Source organism: Pleurodeles waltl, chromosome 1_2 (assembly GCF_031143425.1).
Source record: "Pleurodeles waltl isolate 20211129_DDA chromosome 1_2, aPleWal1.hap1.20221129, whole genome shotgun sequence".
In the NCBI taxonomy this organism is placed as follows: Eukaryota; Metazoa; Chordata; class Amphibia; order Caudata; family Salamandridae; genus Pleurodeles; species Pleurodeles waltl.
In genome coordinates, this window is record NC_090437.1 from 164,131,152 (window position 1) to 164,146,201 (window position 15,050).

General features: G+C 44.2%; 1 protein-coding gene across 1 annotated transcript in view; it reads left to right on the plus strand.

The window, feature by feature from the left end:
- Positions 1–15,050, plus strand: part of LOC138298467 (low-density lipoprotein receptor-related protein 2-like) — a 1,267,625-nt gene that overhangs the window by 1,027,971 nt on the left and 224,604 nt on the right. The window contains exon 29 of the mRNA XM_069236878.1: positions 8,858–8,983. Within this exon, the coding sequence (XP_069092979.1) occupies positions 8,858–8,983 (126 nt within the window). The remainder of the gene's footprint in view (positions 1–8,857; positions 8,984–15,050) is intronic.

The window sequence follows — 15,050 nt, forward strand, 5'->3', positions numbered from 1 at the left end:
CACAAATGGGTCTCCATCCAGAGGTGGCACAAGGTCTTTCAGCAATGGGGAGAGCTTTGGTTAGATCTGTTTGCCTGCACAGAGAATGCAAATGTCAGATGTTTTGCACGTTGGAGTTTCCAAGGCGATGCTTGCTCAGACTCTTTTCGTCTCGAGTGGAACCCCGGCTTCCTTTCCGCCTATACCACTTCTACCCAGAGTTCTCAAGAAGATCAGGAACATCCGGTCCCAAGTCATCTTGGCTCCGGACTGGGCATGGAGAGTATGGTATCCAGAGCTATTGAGCATTGCCACCGATCCTCCACTCAGACTGCCTCAAAGGGAGGCTCTTGTCGCAGCAGCAGGGGACGGTTCAGCACCCGAACCTGTCCATTCTGTGTGGCAGTTGTTTGTTTTTGACCTTCCACTTGAAGTCTGTGATGTTATCTTGGCAGCCCGGCGTCCCTCCTCCAAAATGGTATACATCTGTCGTTGGCATGAATTTGTGGTATGGTGTACCAACAAATGTTTATTCCTTCCCCTCCCCTCTTCTTTCTGAGGTTCTTTTTTCATTTTCTCTTTAGCCCAGCAGGGCTCTGCTTTGGGCGCCCTTAAAGGTTATCGGCTATTTCAGCCTTTCTTAGGTTGCCTGATCAGCCTTCACTCTTTAAATCTCCTATTGTTAGTAGATTCCTTAAGGGTCTCACCCATTTGTTTCCTCCCACTTCATTTATAATGCCTCAGTGGGACCTCAATCTTGTGCTTACTTACTTAATGTGTACTCCCCTTGAACAGATACACAATTGTCCCTTACGGCTCCTTATTCTCAAAACTGTTTTTTTTGCCATTACTTCTGCTCGCAGAGTGAGCTTCAGGTTCTATTTTCTAAGCCCCCAGTTTTTGTCTGCACACCCTGACAAAGTGGTGTTACAGATTAAGGCTTCCTTCCTTCCCAAAGTCGTTACACCTTTTTATGTAGGCCAGTCCATCACCTGGCCTACTTTTTAACGCACCTCCGCATCCTCCTCATGAAGAGGAGAGACTCCACTGTCTGGATCCAAAAGGAACATTGGTGTTCTATCTCAATCGTACTAAAGATTCTGGGTGGACGATCAGCTCTTTGTTGGATATGTGGGTGCAAAGAAAGGGAAGGCGGTGCAAAAATGTACCATCTCTCGATGGGTACTACTTTGCATCAAGATGTGCTATGCTTTGGCTAAGAAGCAACCCCCTGAGGGCTTGCATGCTCATTCCATCAGAGCAACTGCTGCCTCCACTACGTTGCCATGTGGAGTTCCTGTCCTAGATATCTGCCAGTCAGCTATGTGGGCATCCTTGCACACGTTTACTAAACATTACTGCCTGGATAGTCGGGTTCGTCGGGACGGCTACTTTGGTCGGTCCTGCAGGACTTTCTAGTATGATCTCAGTTCACAGCCCAACTCCGAGGATGGCATTGCTTGGGTATCTATTCTAAGATAAGGAATCTGTAACTAGAGGTCTCTATCAGACGTACACGTTACTTACCTTCGGTAATGATATATCTGGTAGAGACATATTCTAAAGGGAGTGCAGAATTATTAGGCAAATGAGTATTTTGACCACATCATCCTCTTTATGCATGTTGTCTTACTCCAAGCTGTATAGGCTCGAAAGCCTACTACCAATTAAGCATATTAGGTGATGTGCATCTCTGTAATGAGAAGGGGTGTGGTCTAATGACATCAACACCCTATATCAGGTGTGCATAATTATTAGGCAACTTCCTTTCCTTTGGCAAAATGGGTCAAAAGAAGGACTTGACAGGCTCCGAAAAGTCAAACATAGTGAGATATCTTGCAGAGGGATGCAGCACTCTTAAAATTGCAAAGCTTCTGAAGCGTGATCATCGAACAATCAAGCGTTTCATTCAAAATAGTCAACAGGGTCGCAAGAAGCGTGTGGAAAAACCAAGGCGCAAAATAACTGCCCATGAACTGAGAAAAGTCAAGCGTGCAGCTGCCACGATGCCACTTGCCACCAGTTTGGCCATATTTCAGAGCTGCAACATCACTGTAGTGCCCAAAAGCACAAGGTGTGCAATACTCAGAGACATGGCCAAGGTAAGAAAGGCTGAAAGACGACCACCACTGAACAAGACACACAAGCTGAAACGTCAAGACTGGGCCAATAAATATCTCAAGACTGATTTTTCTAAGGTTTTATGGACTGATGAAATGAGAGTGAGTCTTGATGGGCCAGATGGATGGGCCCGGGGCTGGATTGGTAAAGGGCAGAGAGCTCCAGTCCGACTCAGACGCCAGCAAGGTGGAGGTGGAGTACTGGTTTGGGCTGGTATCATCAAAGATGAGCTTGTGGGGCCTTTTCGGGTTGAGGATGGAGTCAAGCTCAACTCCCAGTCCTACTGCCAGTTCCTGGAAGACACCTTCTTCAAGCAGTGGTACAGGAAGAAGTCTGCATCCTTCAAGAAAAACATGATTTTCATGCAGGACAATGCTCCATCACACGCGTCCAAGTACTCCACAGCGTGGCTGGCAAGAAAGGGTATAAAAGAAGGAAATCTAATGACATGGCCTCCTTGTTCACCTGATCTGAACCCCATTGAGAACCTGTGGTCCATCATCAAATGTGAGATTTACAAGGAGGGAAAACAGTACACCTCTCTGAACAGTGTCTGGGAGGCTGTGGTTGCTGCTGCACGCAATGTTGATGGTGAACAGATCAAAACACTGACAGAATCCATGGATGGCAGGCTTTTGAGTGTCCTTGCAAAGAAAGGTGGCTATATTGGTCACTGATTTGTTTTTGTTTTGTTTTTGAATGTCAGAAATGTATATTTGTGAATGTTGAGATGTTATATTGGTTTCACTGGTAATAATAAATAATTGAAATGGGTATATATTTTTTTTTTGTTAAGTTGCCTAATAATTATGCACAGTAATAGTCACCTGCACACACAGATATCCCCCTAACATAGCTAAAACTAAAAACAAACTAAAAACTACTTCCAAAAATATTCAGCTTTGATATTAATTAGTTTTTTGGGTTCATTGAGAACATGGTTGTTGTTCAATAATAAAATTAATCCTCAAAAATACAACTTGCCTAATAATTCTGCACTCCCTGTAGTTGCAGATTCATTACTGACCCACCCCTCTGCCCTGCTTGCAAACTGATTTCTAAGGACAGGGCTTCCCCATTCAGGGCCTTAGGTGTGGCACACCAATCTCAGTGTTCTTCGCGGCGCTGCACTTTGACTTTGAAAGTCGTGAAAAGAAACTGACGTCACTGCGCTGAGGCGGTGTGTATGTACTACTCACGACGTCATCACGATGACTGACGCCCGTGGAGTTGACCAAAGCCACCTACCGACAAGCAAGGGTATTGCTCAAAGAAAAAAATCTCCGGATCCAGTCTGACGACTGGGGGAAAATTCATAGGTAAGGAATCTGCAACTAGAATGTCTTTACCAGATATATTGTTACCAAAGGTAAGTAGCTTGTACTTAAAGGTAGAAACGTAAGAGAGGAGTGCTTCCTCTGATGGTATGCTGTCCAGAGTATATAAATCCTGGTAGTATGATGCAAACACTCTGCAATATTGTGATCTCTGAACAGTTTTTCACCATTTTGGTTAGTGATAGATTTAAGTAATATTTTTTCTTTTCTGCATTTGAGATAACAAGCGGAGAAGTGCATCTGCTTTATTGTTTACACCATAATATCTTGCATTGATTTGTAGAAGTGTGGTGGAAGTTTGTTCAGTTGTGAATTTTTTTTAATGGGAATTTAGCATTGACTAAGGCGTTAAGAACCTGGTTGTAGTTATTGCTGGTATAGTAGGCATGTTTGAGAGATTTAACATTGGTCAGTATAGACATTCAATTTTGTTGAGCTAGTTTATTTTTTGAATGATTGTAGCTAGTAATTAATCCTTTTAACTGCATTGAAAGCATGCCAGAGAACCTGGAATGATGTTTGATCAATGTCACTAAACTGAAAAAATTGACGAAGCCCGTATAAGATTCATGAAAAGTGGCATCTGAAAGGAGTGAGTTGTTAAATCTCTAAGAAGATTTGTTTGTTCTTTTGGGAAGCATGTCAAGATCAGTGAAAACTGGAGCTTAATCTGAGATTAGAATAGCTCCAATCTCCGAATTAACAAAATGTTGCATTTGACTTTTGCTAAGGAAAATATAAACCAATTTGGATTGAATGGTGAGTGGGTGAGTAAAATGAATATTCTAGTTGGTCAGGATTGTATAATCGCCATGAATCAGAAAGTGAATGCTGGGAAATGAGAGAACTGAAAGCTGTCTCTGAGGCATTGGGAAAAGCATGAGTTGGAACATCTGCCAAGGAAAAGATCAGAGACTTGATTGAAATCTCCTCCCAGTAAAAGATTATCTGATGCAAGCTCAGTTATGTGATAAATTATTTCACTGCTGCTTAATGGGTTTTATCAAGCCCCTTAACATTCCATGTGATGTGAGTTGTATCACCTGGATTAAGCATGTACAATCTATGAATAAATTCAAATGTAAGGCCTAAGAAAACTTTCAGAACAAATAAAGACAAAAAGGAAACAAAAAGAGATAAAGATAAGTGGAAAGATAAAGTTGGAGATATGACCTCTGAAAAAAAAAAAAAGATTTTTTTAAGTATGACATAATAGGGACAATGTCCAGGCATGCTGAAGGAGAAAAAAAGTCAAGAGACTGCCCATTAGGAATAGGGACAGCGGAATACCAAAGAAAGGCAGGCAACGCAACTTTGGCATGAAGGTATTGAGATAAGTGAAAGAGATATGCAGGAGCATGAGTGGAAAGAAAACAGAGTAATGGAAAGCAGATTCACAAGAAGACAAATAAAACCAAATGTACACATGTTCTGATGATACGAACCTGAGAGATAAGAACTGGACTTACTACTGAACAGATGAGGAATTACACGGGGGATGCAATAAGCAAGACAGTGAGGGAGACGATACAGGTTATCCACAATGGAGTCCTAAGTGGAGACAAGTAAGTGGATCATTGAGAACACAGCTTTAAAATACAGATGATAAAACTGAAATATCATGAGAAACAGAGCTTAACAGTAGTTAGTGTAACAATAAATAAAATAATTGACTTTGAATCTAAATTCAATGTAATAAACCTCTCTGAGCATTAAAAAGTTGATATTGTGATAGAGGACGGTCCTAGTGTAAAAAAAAAATATAAAAATAATTAAAAAAAAGTTTGTATTTCTGCACGTTCTGCGAAAGAGTATGATTTCCCTTTGAAAGTTATTTTAAAAGGACATGGATAAAGTAGGCCATATCGAATATTCATGGATCTTAGTTGAGGGCAGAGGTCTAAAAATTGTTTTTGGCAAGCTGCTGTGGCAGAAGAAGCATCTTGCGTGAAAAACACCTTATGACCTGACTAGTGAAGAGAGCCCACCTTAGCAACAGAAAGAGGATGTGACAATTTGGTGAACTGTAGAAAAAGATTGATGGTTCCTCTGGGGCGAGCACTGATGCCATATGAAGGTTGAGGTCCTAGACGATGAGCCTGTTGAATAGACAAAGGAGTAGATGACAGAAGATTTAGGATCGAGGGTATCACTGACTGTAGAAATGAAATCCTATTGGATCGTTCTGAACCCTCCAAAATACCAAAAAGACAGACTATTCCTTCAGTTCTCCATATTTTCTGTAAGGCGTTTTAGTTAGGTAATCCCTTTAATAATATGGGAAGTATTAGGAGATTCACCTTTGTTTTCTTTCCACTCATGCTCCTGCATATCCTGCAATTATTCTGAATGCTAATTAAGGGTCTGCGGGAGCTGTGTCCAGATGGTGCCCCAGTACTGCAAAGGGAGGTCTGGGGCTGGCACTGCTGCTTAGACCATGGTTACAGGGCTCCTCTGGAAATGAGTGACTGCTCCAGTAATGATGATCGTTCAGCTCCACGCAAACAGCCTTGGGCAGAGTGTAGCTGTTCAGTTGGAAAGGTTTCGTTGGGGAAGCAGAACTATGCTTCCCACTTTTGCCTGGTCCCACGTAGCGGCTTGAGGACTTAAAGGGCATTTTGAGATTAGTTCCAGGTTTGGCTTTGGCCAGTGCTGCTCCATTGTATGTGCTGAGACGCCCACATGTGAGGCTGCCTGTGTTGGACTTGCTACTGACTGGGTTGTCATGCTCAGACCATGTGATGTATTTTGAGCAAGACAAGAGCTGTTAGCCTCTAGAATAATCTGTGGTAGTGCGCTTGTGGCAGAACTGCCGATGAGATAAGCAGTTGATGGGGCAGATGATGGATGCTGCATGATACGAGAGACAAATGATGTTTAGGGCAGACCTTTAGGTGTGAATTTGACATTACTGATGTTGTCACTGTCAATCAGACAGCAGAGCTGTGCGAACCCTACCACCATAGCCAGCACCATACGGTTGCATGCAGGTAACTTCCCCTCTTGCAGTGAATTAAGATCAACTTTTGGTGATTTTTCTAATGAAGTCAATCAGGGTGGTTGTGCCGGGGTTAGATACAATGTCTGAACCCAGAAGGGGTACCACTCTGTAAGGGGGTGAGTAGGCCTCTGGCAGCACCTTCTGGAGACTCTGAACTGAGTGGACTTCCTGAACATGTACAGAGAACAGGGACACTGTATGTTAACTTAACGTGACAGCACATGTTCATGCCGGACCCTCCAGGGAGCAGGCAGCTGCTCATGCTGCGCTACTACACCTGAGCAAGCTGGCTGCCCGAGCGCTATCTACACAACAAATGGGGGGACACCTCTTCTCCCTGACTTTTGAAGTGTACTGTAACAAGACAGGCCAGGGAGTGAGGGGTGAGACACCATCTACTTTCCCCCCCTCCCCTTATCCTCGACTACAAAATGGGGAAGCACAGACAGCCCAAGTTACTTCTGGCAGCCGCATCCTACTCTGAGACAGATGAACACACTGATTAGGAGCAGAACAGTGCGACGGTGCCCTTAGTGGTGACGCCATTGCTCAGCGCTGATGGGGTTGTCCAGATCGTGGCAGCTATAAACCTCATGGGCGTCCATTGAGGCAAAGAATGTTACGGAGGATCTAGATATAGGCCCGTTCCGTAAGGACGAAAAAAATCTATGCAAGAGAGTAAGCCTGATAGACACATCACTTGACAACTGCAGCCTTGGACAGAAGACCTTCAGCAGCAGGTGTAGCGGATGGAAAGGGCATATGAAAAAATTAGTTTTTAGTGCCACAGAAATCTGTGACTCACTGATGAAAGGAGTGGGTTCTGAAGTGTTGCACACTCTGTGCAATGGTTCAACTTGATAGTATAGATAGCACATTTTCTGATGTGGGAGATTGTTACGGCTAGCACATTTTCTGGTGGTCCAGAAGTGCATCAGATATTCTCAGATTTTCAAACAGTGTGCTTAGAGGCATTTGGTTCTTGAATGTTGTGTTTGGGTCGGACCTTCAAGCCACAAAGAGATGCATAGGAGTTTTCATATTGAGATGTGTTTTGAAGATGTCCTCTAGTCTACATCATTGGTTATATTGAGGGGAAGGGCATGAAAGAGATTTGGGTAGTGATGGATGATTTGTGTTGGCCGTTGTGTAGGAATTTGGAAGAGTACATTTAAAGGATAATGCTTAGTTGGCAGCCCAGTAAGTGATGCGTGACAGGCAATAAAGGCGAGTTGTATATATGGCAGAGATATAAAAATTCAGACAACTGGCCACTGTGTTTTTCATACTGTCTTCAGTCTTTGGTCAGATTCACCACTGACATTGTTTTAAACAAATGGTGTTACATGGGCCTGCTGCATCCATGTTTTCAAACCTGACATATGACAAGATGCCATTTACCTTGATTTGAAAGATTTCAACATTGTGTCCTGGCTGTCTTGATTAGCTGATTACAGGTAGTTCAAGTTTTCTTTTTATCATTGCAACATTATGGTTTTGGCAATTGATATTTTAAAAAAAATAATAATAATCTGAGATACAAAAAAAAGTCTTGGTCACTTTTTGCTTTCTTCCCCAGCTGTGTGGAATTACATGAACACTTCTTTAGTTTGGTGTCCATGCTCAATCATTTTTTTGTCCTTATATATTTTAACATTTCATTTCAGTCGTTTTCATATTATTGAATAGTCTGTCATATAATCTGCCATACATATACTGTCCGGGCAAAAATGACTAAATTGCTAGCATTTAGATGTGTGTAGTGCTTTGGTTAAATCCTTTTGGACAATTTGTAAGGTAGATTGAGGCTGGAAAACTCAGAAAGAACCTAACAAGACTTCTAATGGAATCTTTAGAAGAATCAAAGGTCTTGGCATGATTTATTGCTTTTTTTTACCAAATTAATGACCTGATACAATTAAAAGGAAGCACTATTAGGCATGTTTCCTCTTATTCAAAAGTATATCTTGTGAGATTTTATGCAGTTGTTGGATTGGATCATGGAGGGGATCCAGCAAGCAGTCTGACACCCAGCAGGATGTCGTTGTTTTGTGAACTAATCGTTTAGGTTAGAGTGCACCAGGGCAACTGATCCCTCAAGTAATTGCAGCTTAATAATGCAGATCTCTTTATTTTTTATTTTGTTTAAATATTGAGTATTGGCTTGCCTTCCCAGTGGTTTGGAACCAGTGACATGAAAAACAGAAAAATACATGTGTGATGCTACTGATGTTCTTTTGGAGGCTTAAAGATTGTTAAAAAATTATGTAAGCATCAAGTTGACATTAATTGAACATGTCTGCATTACTGCTATGTAAGGTGATGCGTTTTGAATCATTGCTAGGTAAATACTGTATAATAGTTTAAAGCTTTCATCTTAAAGCTTTTGATACAATGTACATTTTTTTTTTTTTTGCAGTGCGTGGTGTGATTGAGACTGTTCAGTTGGATGGATCGAAGTACAGAATGTTGCGTAGTGGGCTGCGAGGAATTGGTCTTTTCACCTTTGGCGAAGGCATGCTCTTCTGGACAACACCCTTTAATGGTAAGCGTGCAAAACACAAATAGTTCATCCATATGTACAAAACACTGAAGAGTGTGATCAATGGACTTTCATATACCTCTGTGTGTATAAATACAAATTTATAATGCACACTTCAAATATCAGGGAAAACATGTACAAAATATGGTTCAAAGTAAAATTACATTTAGTATATTGTTCCACTTTTTAAACTGGTTCAGATCCTCAAATTCAAATACATTTGACTTTTGTAACTAGAGGTTTGATAGGTTAGGGCCATCTGTTGGAATATCTCAATATACTAGAGGGGTTGTTACAACTACTGCTCATCAACTTGAAATATGCCTGAAGCCAGAGTTAATTCGGCCTACAATGCTAGTCCTATGGTACAGGGATCACGCTCCGATCCACACTGGCTTGGAAAAACAAAACTAAAGTACGGTCACTGACAACCTCAGCCACATTTATCAGCAGGTGAGAAAATGCTTTTTTTATATATCACTTAGTGGCACCGAATGGTAAGATTGGCTTTAACTAAAAGCAAATGATCCTAGGGTTTATGCTCCTAGGCTCTTGGAACAGCAGAGCCCAAATGTGAGGACTGGAGAGAAGTGTTTGATTTAGGTTTGTCATTTCCCAGTTCAAGCATTGTCCTCGCCCAGCAAGGTTCTACCATTCCTCCTAAGTGGTATGAGTGGCAGTAACAAAATGACTAAGCTTTGTCCAGCTGAAATTTTGCAACATGATATAGATGTCTACGCAAGAAGCTTACTGACAACCTACAGCTTTTAATAAGCAAAGCAGCAAGGTTGTCTATTAAGTTTAATAAACACAGCCACATTAAGGGTACTCTGGCTTGCACTGAAAAATGGGATCCCTTTCAAAGTGCTGTGCACCATGGGAAAACTATTTAGGTATAAAAGATTGGGCTACAAGCAAAACTTGACCAAACTCTTCAACTAGCAATCTCTTATCTGCCCAATATAGCACCTGCAGTTGAGTCCCTTGTCTGGGATTCTTTTTGCTTGGATGAGAAGGCACAACAAAACTGCTTATTCTTTCCAGGGCAGAAGGATCTCTGGGGCAGTCTTAGTACCATGTATTGCCTATGCCTGTAAGCTTAAGAACTAGAGTCTTCTGCATTCTCTAAATCTAGGTACCTCAGTTTTAGGCTTCGAATTTTAAGGAGGTCTTATCAAGGCTTACTCTTGAAGAGTGAGTTTGGAGATGGGATGGCGATCAAATGCAGACAGCATACTGGCCTCAATAAATTAATTGTTCAGTCAGTCCTGCCATATTGAAAATACATTAGCACTGGATTTTCTTTAAAGCTCAATCTATTTTAATGCAACAGTTCTACAATTGAAACTTAATCTGTAGGAGGGATATTAGATTCTCTGTGGAAGCAACACTTGGATGCAGTGGATGCAATATAATGGTGGCACATGAAACATGTGTGTCTTTGATTTAACGTGCCCAAGGTAATGCATCTCTGGTTTACTCATTATGAAGTTCTTTGTTCCAAAGGTTTTGCAGTAATGCTTACATGTCCTGATAGGTCAACTGGAATGCAGGTTCTTACAGGGTTCCATACAGTTACTGACTGATCCCTGGTTGAGTCTTGCTGTGATCTCTTGCTTTATGCTTGGCTGTGATGCCACTGTCTCTGGGCAGGCCTCTTTCTTCAGGTAGCAGGGTCTCACAGCAGTAAGTAGTACTATGCAGCAGCAGTGTCTCAACATTTTTTTCAGTTATGTGCAGGCATATTTTCAGCTTACACAGCAGTCTAAAACCCTTGTCCTGTGGTGCAAACATCAGTAAGCCTTGTTTTTCGTGCTCTGTTTTGGAAACTGATCTTGACTTCTACATGGAAACAGGCATGTATTTCAGTCTACAGAGCCCCACTAACTTAAGAGCCAATCTTATATTCTTGCTCACACGGACAGTTTATAACCAAATGTAGTGGTGGCTGCTGATCTCGGGTTAACCAGAGACTCCAGAGTTAGGCAGTGCTGTAGATTTTGTAGGAATCCAATCTAATAGAGACTTAGTTGCAGATTCCTTACCTTAGAATTTCCCCCAGGTGTCAGACTGGATCCAGAGATTTTTCTTCAATCAGTTTCCCTGTGTGCCGTCTGGTGGCATTGGTCGACTCCATGTGCGTTGTGCTCATTGTGATGACGCTACGGTTGTATGAGTGCCACCCCGGTGCAGTGATGTCAGTTCTTCTCTATGCGTGCCACGTGCAAATCTGGTAAAGAGCTCCCCTTAGTCAGTTTTTTGACTAGCTTCGACCTTTTTGTCATTATTTTGAACTTTTTGATGAGTCGAGGGATGTCGCGGAAGACCGGTTTCAAACCGTCTGACTCCTGTCACCGAATGATGTCAGTGACTGATCCGCACCTCGTGTGTTAATGGTGTCTCGAGTGTGACCCAAAGTCATGCTCCAAGTGCTGGGCCATTAACCTGAAGGCTTTGAGGGAGCGATCCATGAAGCTCATAGCAGCCTGGCGCTTGACTCTGCATCGCTCCTGGTCTCGCTCGAGAGGAAGGTCACAAGACCACTTGCAGAGTCATCACTACTGTTCGTCAATCTAAATCTCTGGGACACTCTGGTCATAGCAAGAAGTCGTCGAAGAAAGCCAAATATTCTTCGACTCTGGCCTGTCGCTTGACTGATGTGACATGAGTAGAGCATTGACACTCTAGGCCTCAGTCTGCGGAACCTACTGCTGGGTCTGCTGCATGTCTCCCCTACTTCCATCCCTGCCCAGCTGAAGTAGATTTACAAGGCCATGCACCTCATCTTTGGGCAGACTGACCCCCCTGAGGTGCCTTTAGGGCCCAGGAGATCGGATAGGGCACCCCTTGGATTCTGTGCCAGTGGCTTCAGCCACTGAGGGCCCCTCCCAATCTGTGCCGATGCCTGTCGTGCCAATGCAACCAGTCCTGGTGCCGGCAAACATGTTGATGCTCTAGACACAGGTTGGGCCCACAATCAACTTTGACCCAATACTCATCCCCTATGACCCGAAATGGCATTGTTCTACACCAGATCTGACTTAGATGGGGTCTTCTCACACCATGTTGGATTCTGACCCTTTTTTATTTTGGGTATGAATACTGGGAAGGTGTGGAGGGGTCACTGGCCCCTCTGGAATACCAGCTTCACAAACCTTAAATGGACTGTGCACGGGTATTGGGCGAGGCTAGTGGTCTGGATACTTCTCCAGATACTGGCATGCTTCTTTCCCCTACTGTGGCTACAGCACAGGAAGCGTCATATATTCTGTGGTGATCAGTATGACAGCTGAGGTCCTTGTCCTTGAGCTTCCTTCTGTGGTGGTCAGGACTAACCTCCTGACTGAGGTGCTTCAGCCTGGAGCTTCCACTTCAGAACCCCTTTTACCCTTCAATGAAGCCCTGAATGGTTGTCTTTCTCTGTACCTGGCCCAGACCCAGTGTAGGTGCTCCTGTGAATAGGACAGTAGCCTGCTGCCTTGTCCTGCGCCGAATGACCCTAAATTCTGTCCCAACACCCTATGCCTGAGAGCCTTGCTGTCCAGGCTTCTTCACCTTCTGACGCATTCCCATCCGCACCGCCGATTAGGGAATCAAAAAGACTGGACCAGCTTGGGAAGAAAGTTTTCTTCCTCCAATCTGGCATCGTGGTCCATGGACACTGCATGCCTTTTTGGCTGCTACACCCATTCCTATTGGGATACGACCGCGCAGGTGTTGCCCGCAGGTCCTGGAAGAGTCCAGGGCCATCATCTCCCAAGCAGTTGCTGATGGGAGGGATGCGGCCAAGTTCGCAAACTGTTTGCTGGACACGACCGACTCCCTAGATAGATCAGTTGCGTTGACGGTAGCCTTACGGCACTACGCCTGGTTGAGGATGTCTGGCTTTTTGGTCGATGTCCAACAATCTTTTATGGACATGCCCTTTGATGCCATCTGTCTCTTTGGAAACAAAGCAGATTCAGCCCTCCAGTGTTTTAAATCATCCCTTGGCCTTACTGAAGCCCCTCTCCCAGCACACTCTGCTTTTTGCCCCTTTGGTCACGGAAGGGGCTCCCTCTTGCATACTTTACCTACCAGCCACTGAGCTGTGCATGCTACTCTCCACCTTTTTGGATCTGGGATCCTACGGGCTCGTGGGTCAGGGAGCCAGAGGTCTGACCAGTCCATCCCCGCTGCAGCCTCCTAACCCTCCTAGTCAGTCGCCCCATCCAGGACCAGTGGGAGGCAGGATCCTCATCACCTGCTCCACTGGGAATTCATCATGACAGGTGAGTTTTGCAAATAGTCCAAAGAGGCTACTCCCGCCCCTTCAAGACTACACCTTAGGCTATGCCCCCATCTTAAGACCGTTTCTCGCAGACGATTTGGCACTTCTCCGCAAGGAAGTCGTGGCTCTCTTGGTCAAGGGAGCCATAGAGAGGGTTCCTGTGTCAGAAGTAGGTTGTGGTTGTTATTCCTTAGGCCTTTTCCCTATTCTGGACCTCCGGGCCCTCCATCTCTTACTCAGGAAGGAGAAGTTGAAAATGCTCACCCTGGCTCAGATCCTGTCTGCCTTGGACCCTGTAGAATGGATGGGTAGAATTGGACTTGCAGGATGCTCACTTCCATATACGCGTGCTGCATGCACACAGGCGCTACTTGCAATTTTTGGTAGGCCATGAGCACTTTGTTTACCGTGCTCCCTTTTGGCCTTATCAGCGCCCCTCGGTGTTCACAGAAGTGATGTCGGTGGTTGCAGCTCACCTGAGCAGGTTAAGGGTTTCAGTCTTCCCCTACCTCTGCGACTGGCTGGTGAAGGCGAGCACACCTCAGATGGTCATCTCCCAACTTCAGACTACGACAAACCACCTGCACTCACTGGGGTTAAGTATAAACATGCCCAAGTCACACTTGATTCCTTCTCTGACGCTCCGTTTCATCAGAGCTGCGGTTTCAGACTTATACTCCCAAAAAGCGAGTCCAGGATATTCAGGCAATGATTACGATGTTTCAGCCTCTATCCTGGATTTCAGTGAGACTGAGGCTGCTGGGCCTCATGGCCTCCTGCATCCTGCTGGTGACGCATGCCAGATGGCATATGCGGGCTCTGCGGTGGGACCGTAAGTTCCAGTTGGCCCAGCATCAGGGAAACCTTTCTAAAATGGCCCAGATCTCAGAAGGCACTGCACAAGATCTGCAGTTGTGACTTTTGAATCGCAATTGGGTCAACTGTAGATCCCTCTCCTTTCCCCAACCAGATCTTACTGTGGTGATAGATGCATCACTTCTGGTATGGGGCGGCCACATGAGAGAGGCAGAGAACAGATATCTCTGGTCTCCTGCAGAGTCTGGACTCCACATCAACCTTATGGAGCTCCGGGTAATCAGGCTTTCATTGAAGGCATTCCATTCCTCTCTAAAAGGGAACGTGGTGCAGGTGTTCACTGACACCACCACCACCATGTGGTATTGCAACAAGCAGGGCGGAGTGGGATCGTGGACTCTCACTGCTGGAACACCAGGGCATAACCCTGGTAGTTCAACATCTGATGGGTGTAGGAAGCTGGCAGAGTCCTTATACCAGGTCCAGTTATCCCCTATTGGCGTAGTGTAGTCATTGTCTAGGAAGCCAGGGCTATCTAGAGCGAACTATGGATGAGCAGACAAGACTAATCTAGGAGCCATACAAATCTTACGCAGTACCACTACAGTCACACATCACACACACACAGTGTTACAAAAATAAAGGTACTTTTGTATAGTAACACAAATACTAAAATACTGTATAGGAAATACCCCCAACCAGAGGTAAGTAAACACTAATATATACACATTAATAATCAGAAAATAGCATAAAAAGCAAGTCATTGTTAAAAGCGATAGCAAATAGTAAAGAGCCCTGGGAGAGGGTCAAACCATATACTAAAGTGGAGTGTGAAAGGCAGCCTCCACCCACCCACTGATGCAAGGAAGCAGAATCAGTTGAGGGGAACTGGAGGAACTAGGAACCCCAAGAGGCGAGTACCAGAGTGACCTCCAGCGACCAGGAGAGCAGAGGTAAGTACTTTCCCAAAAACCAACAGGAGGA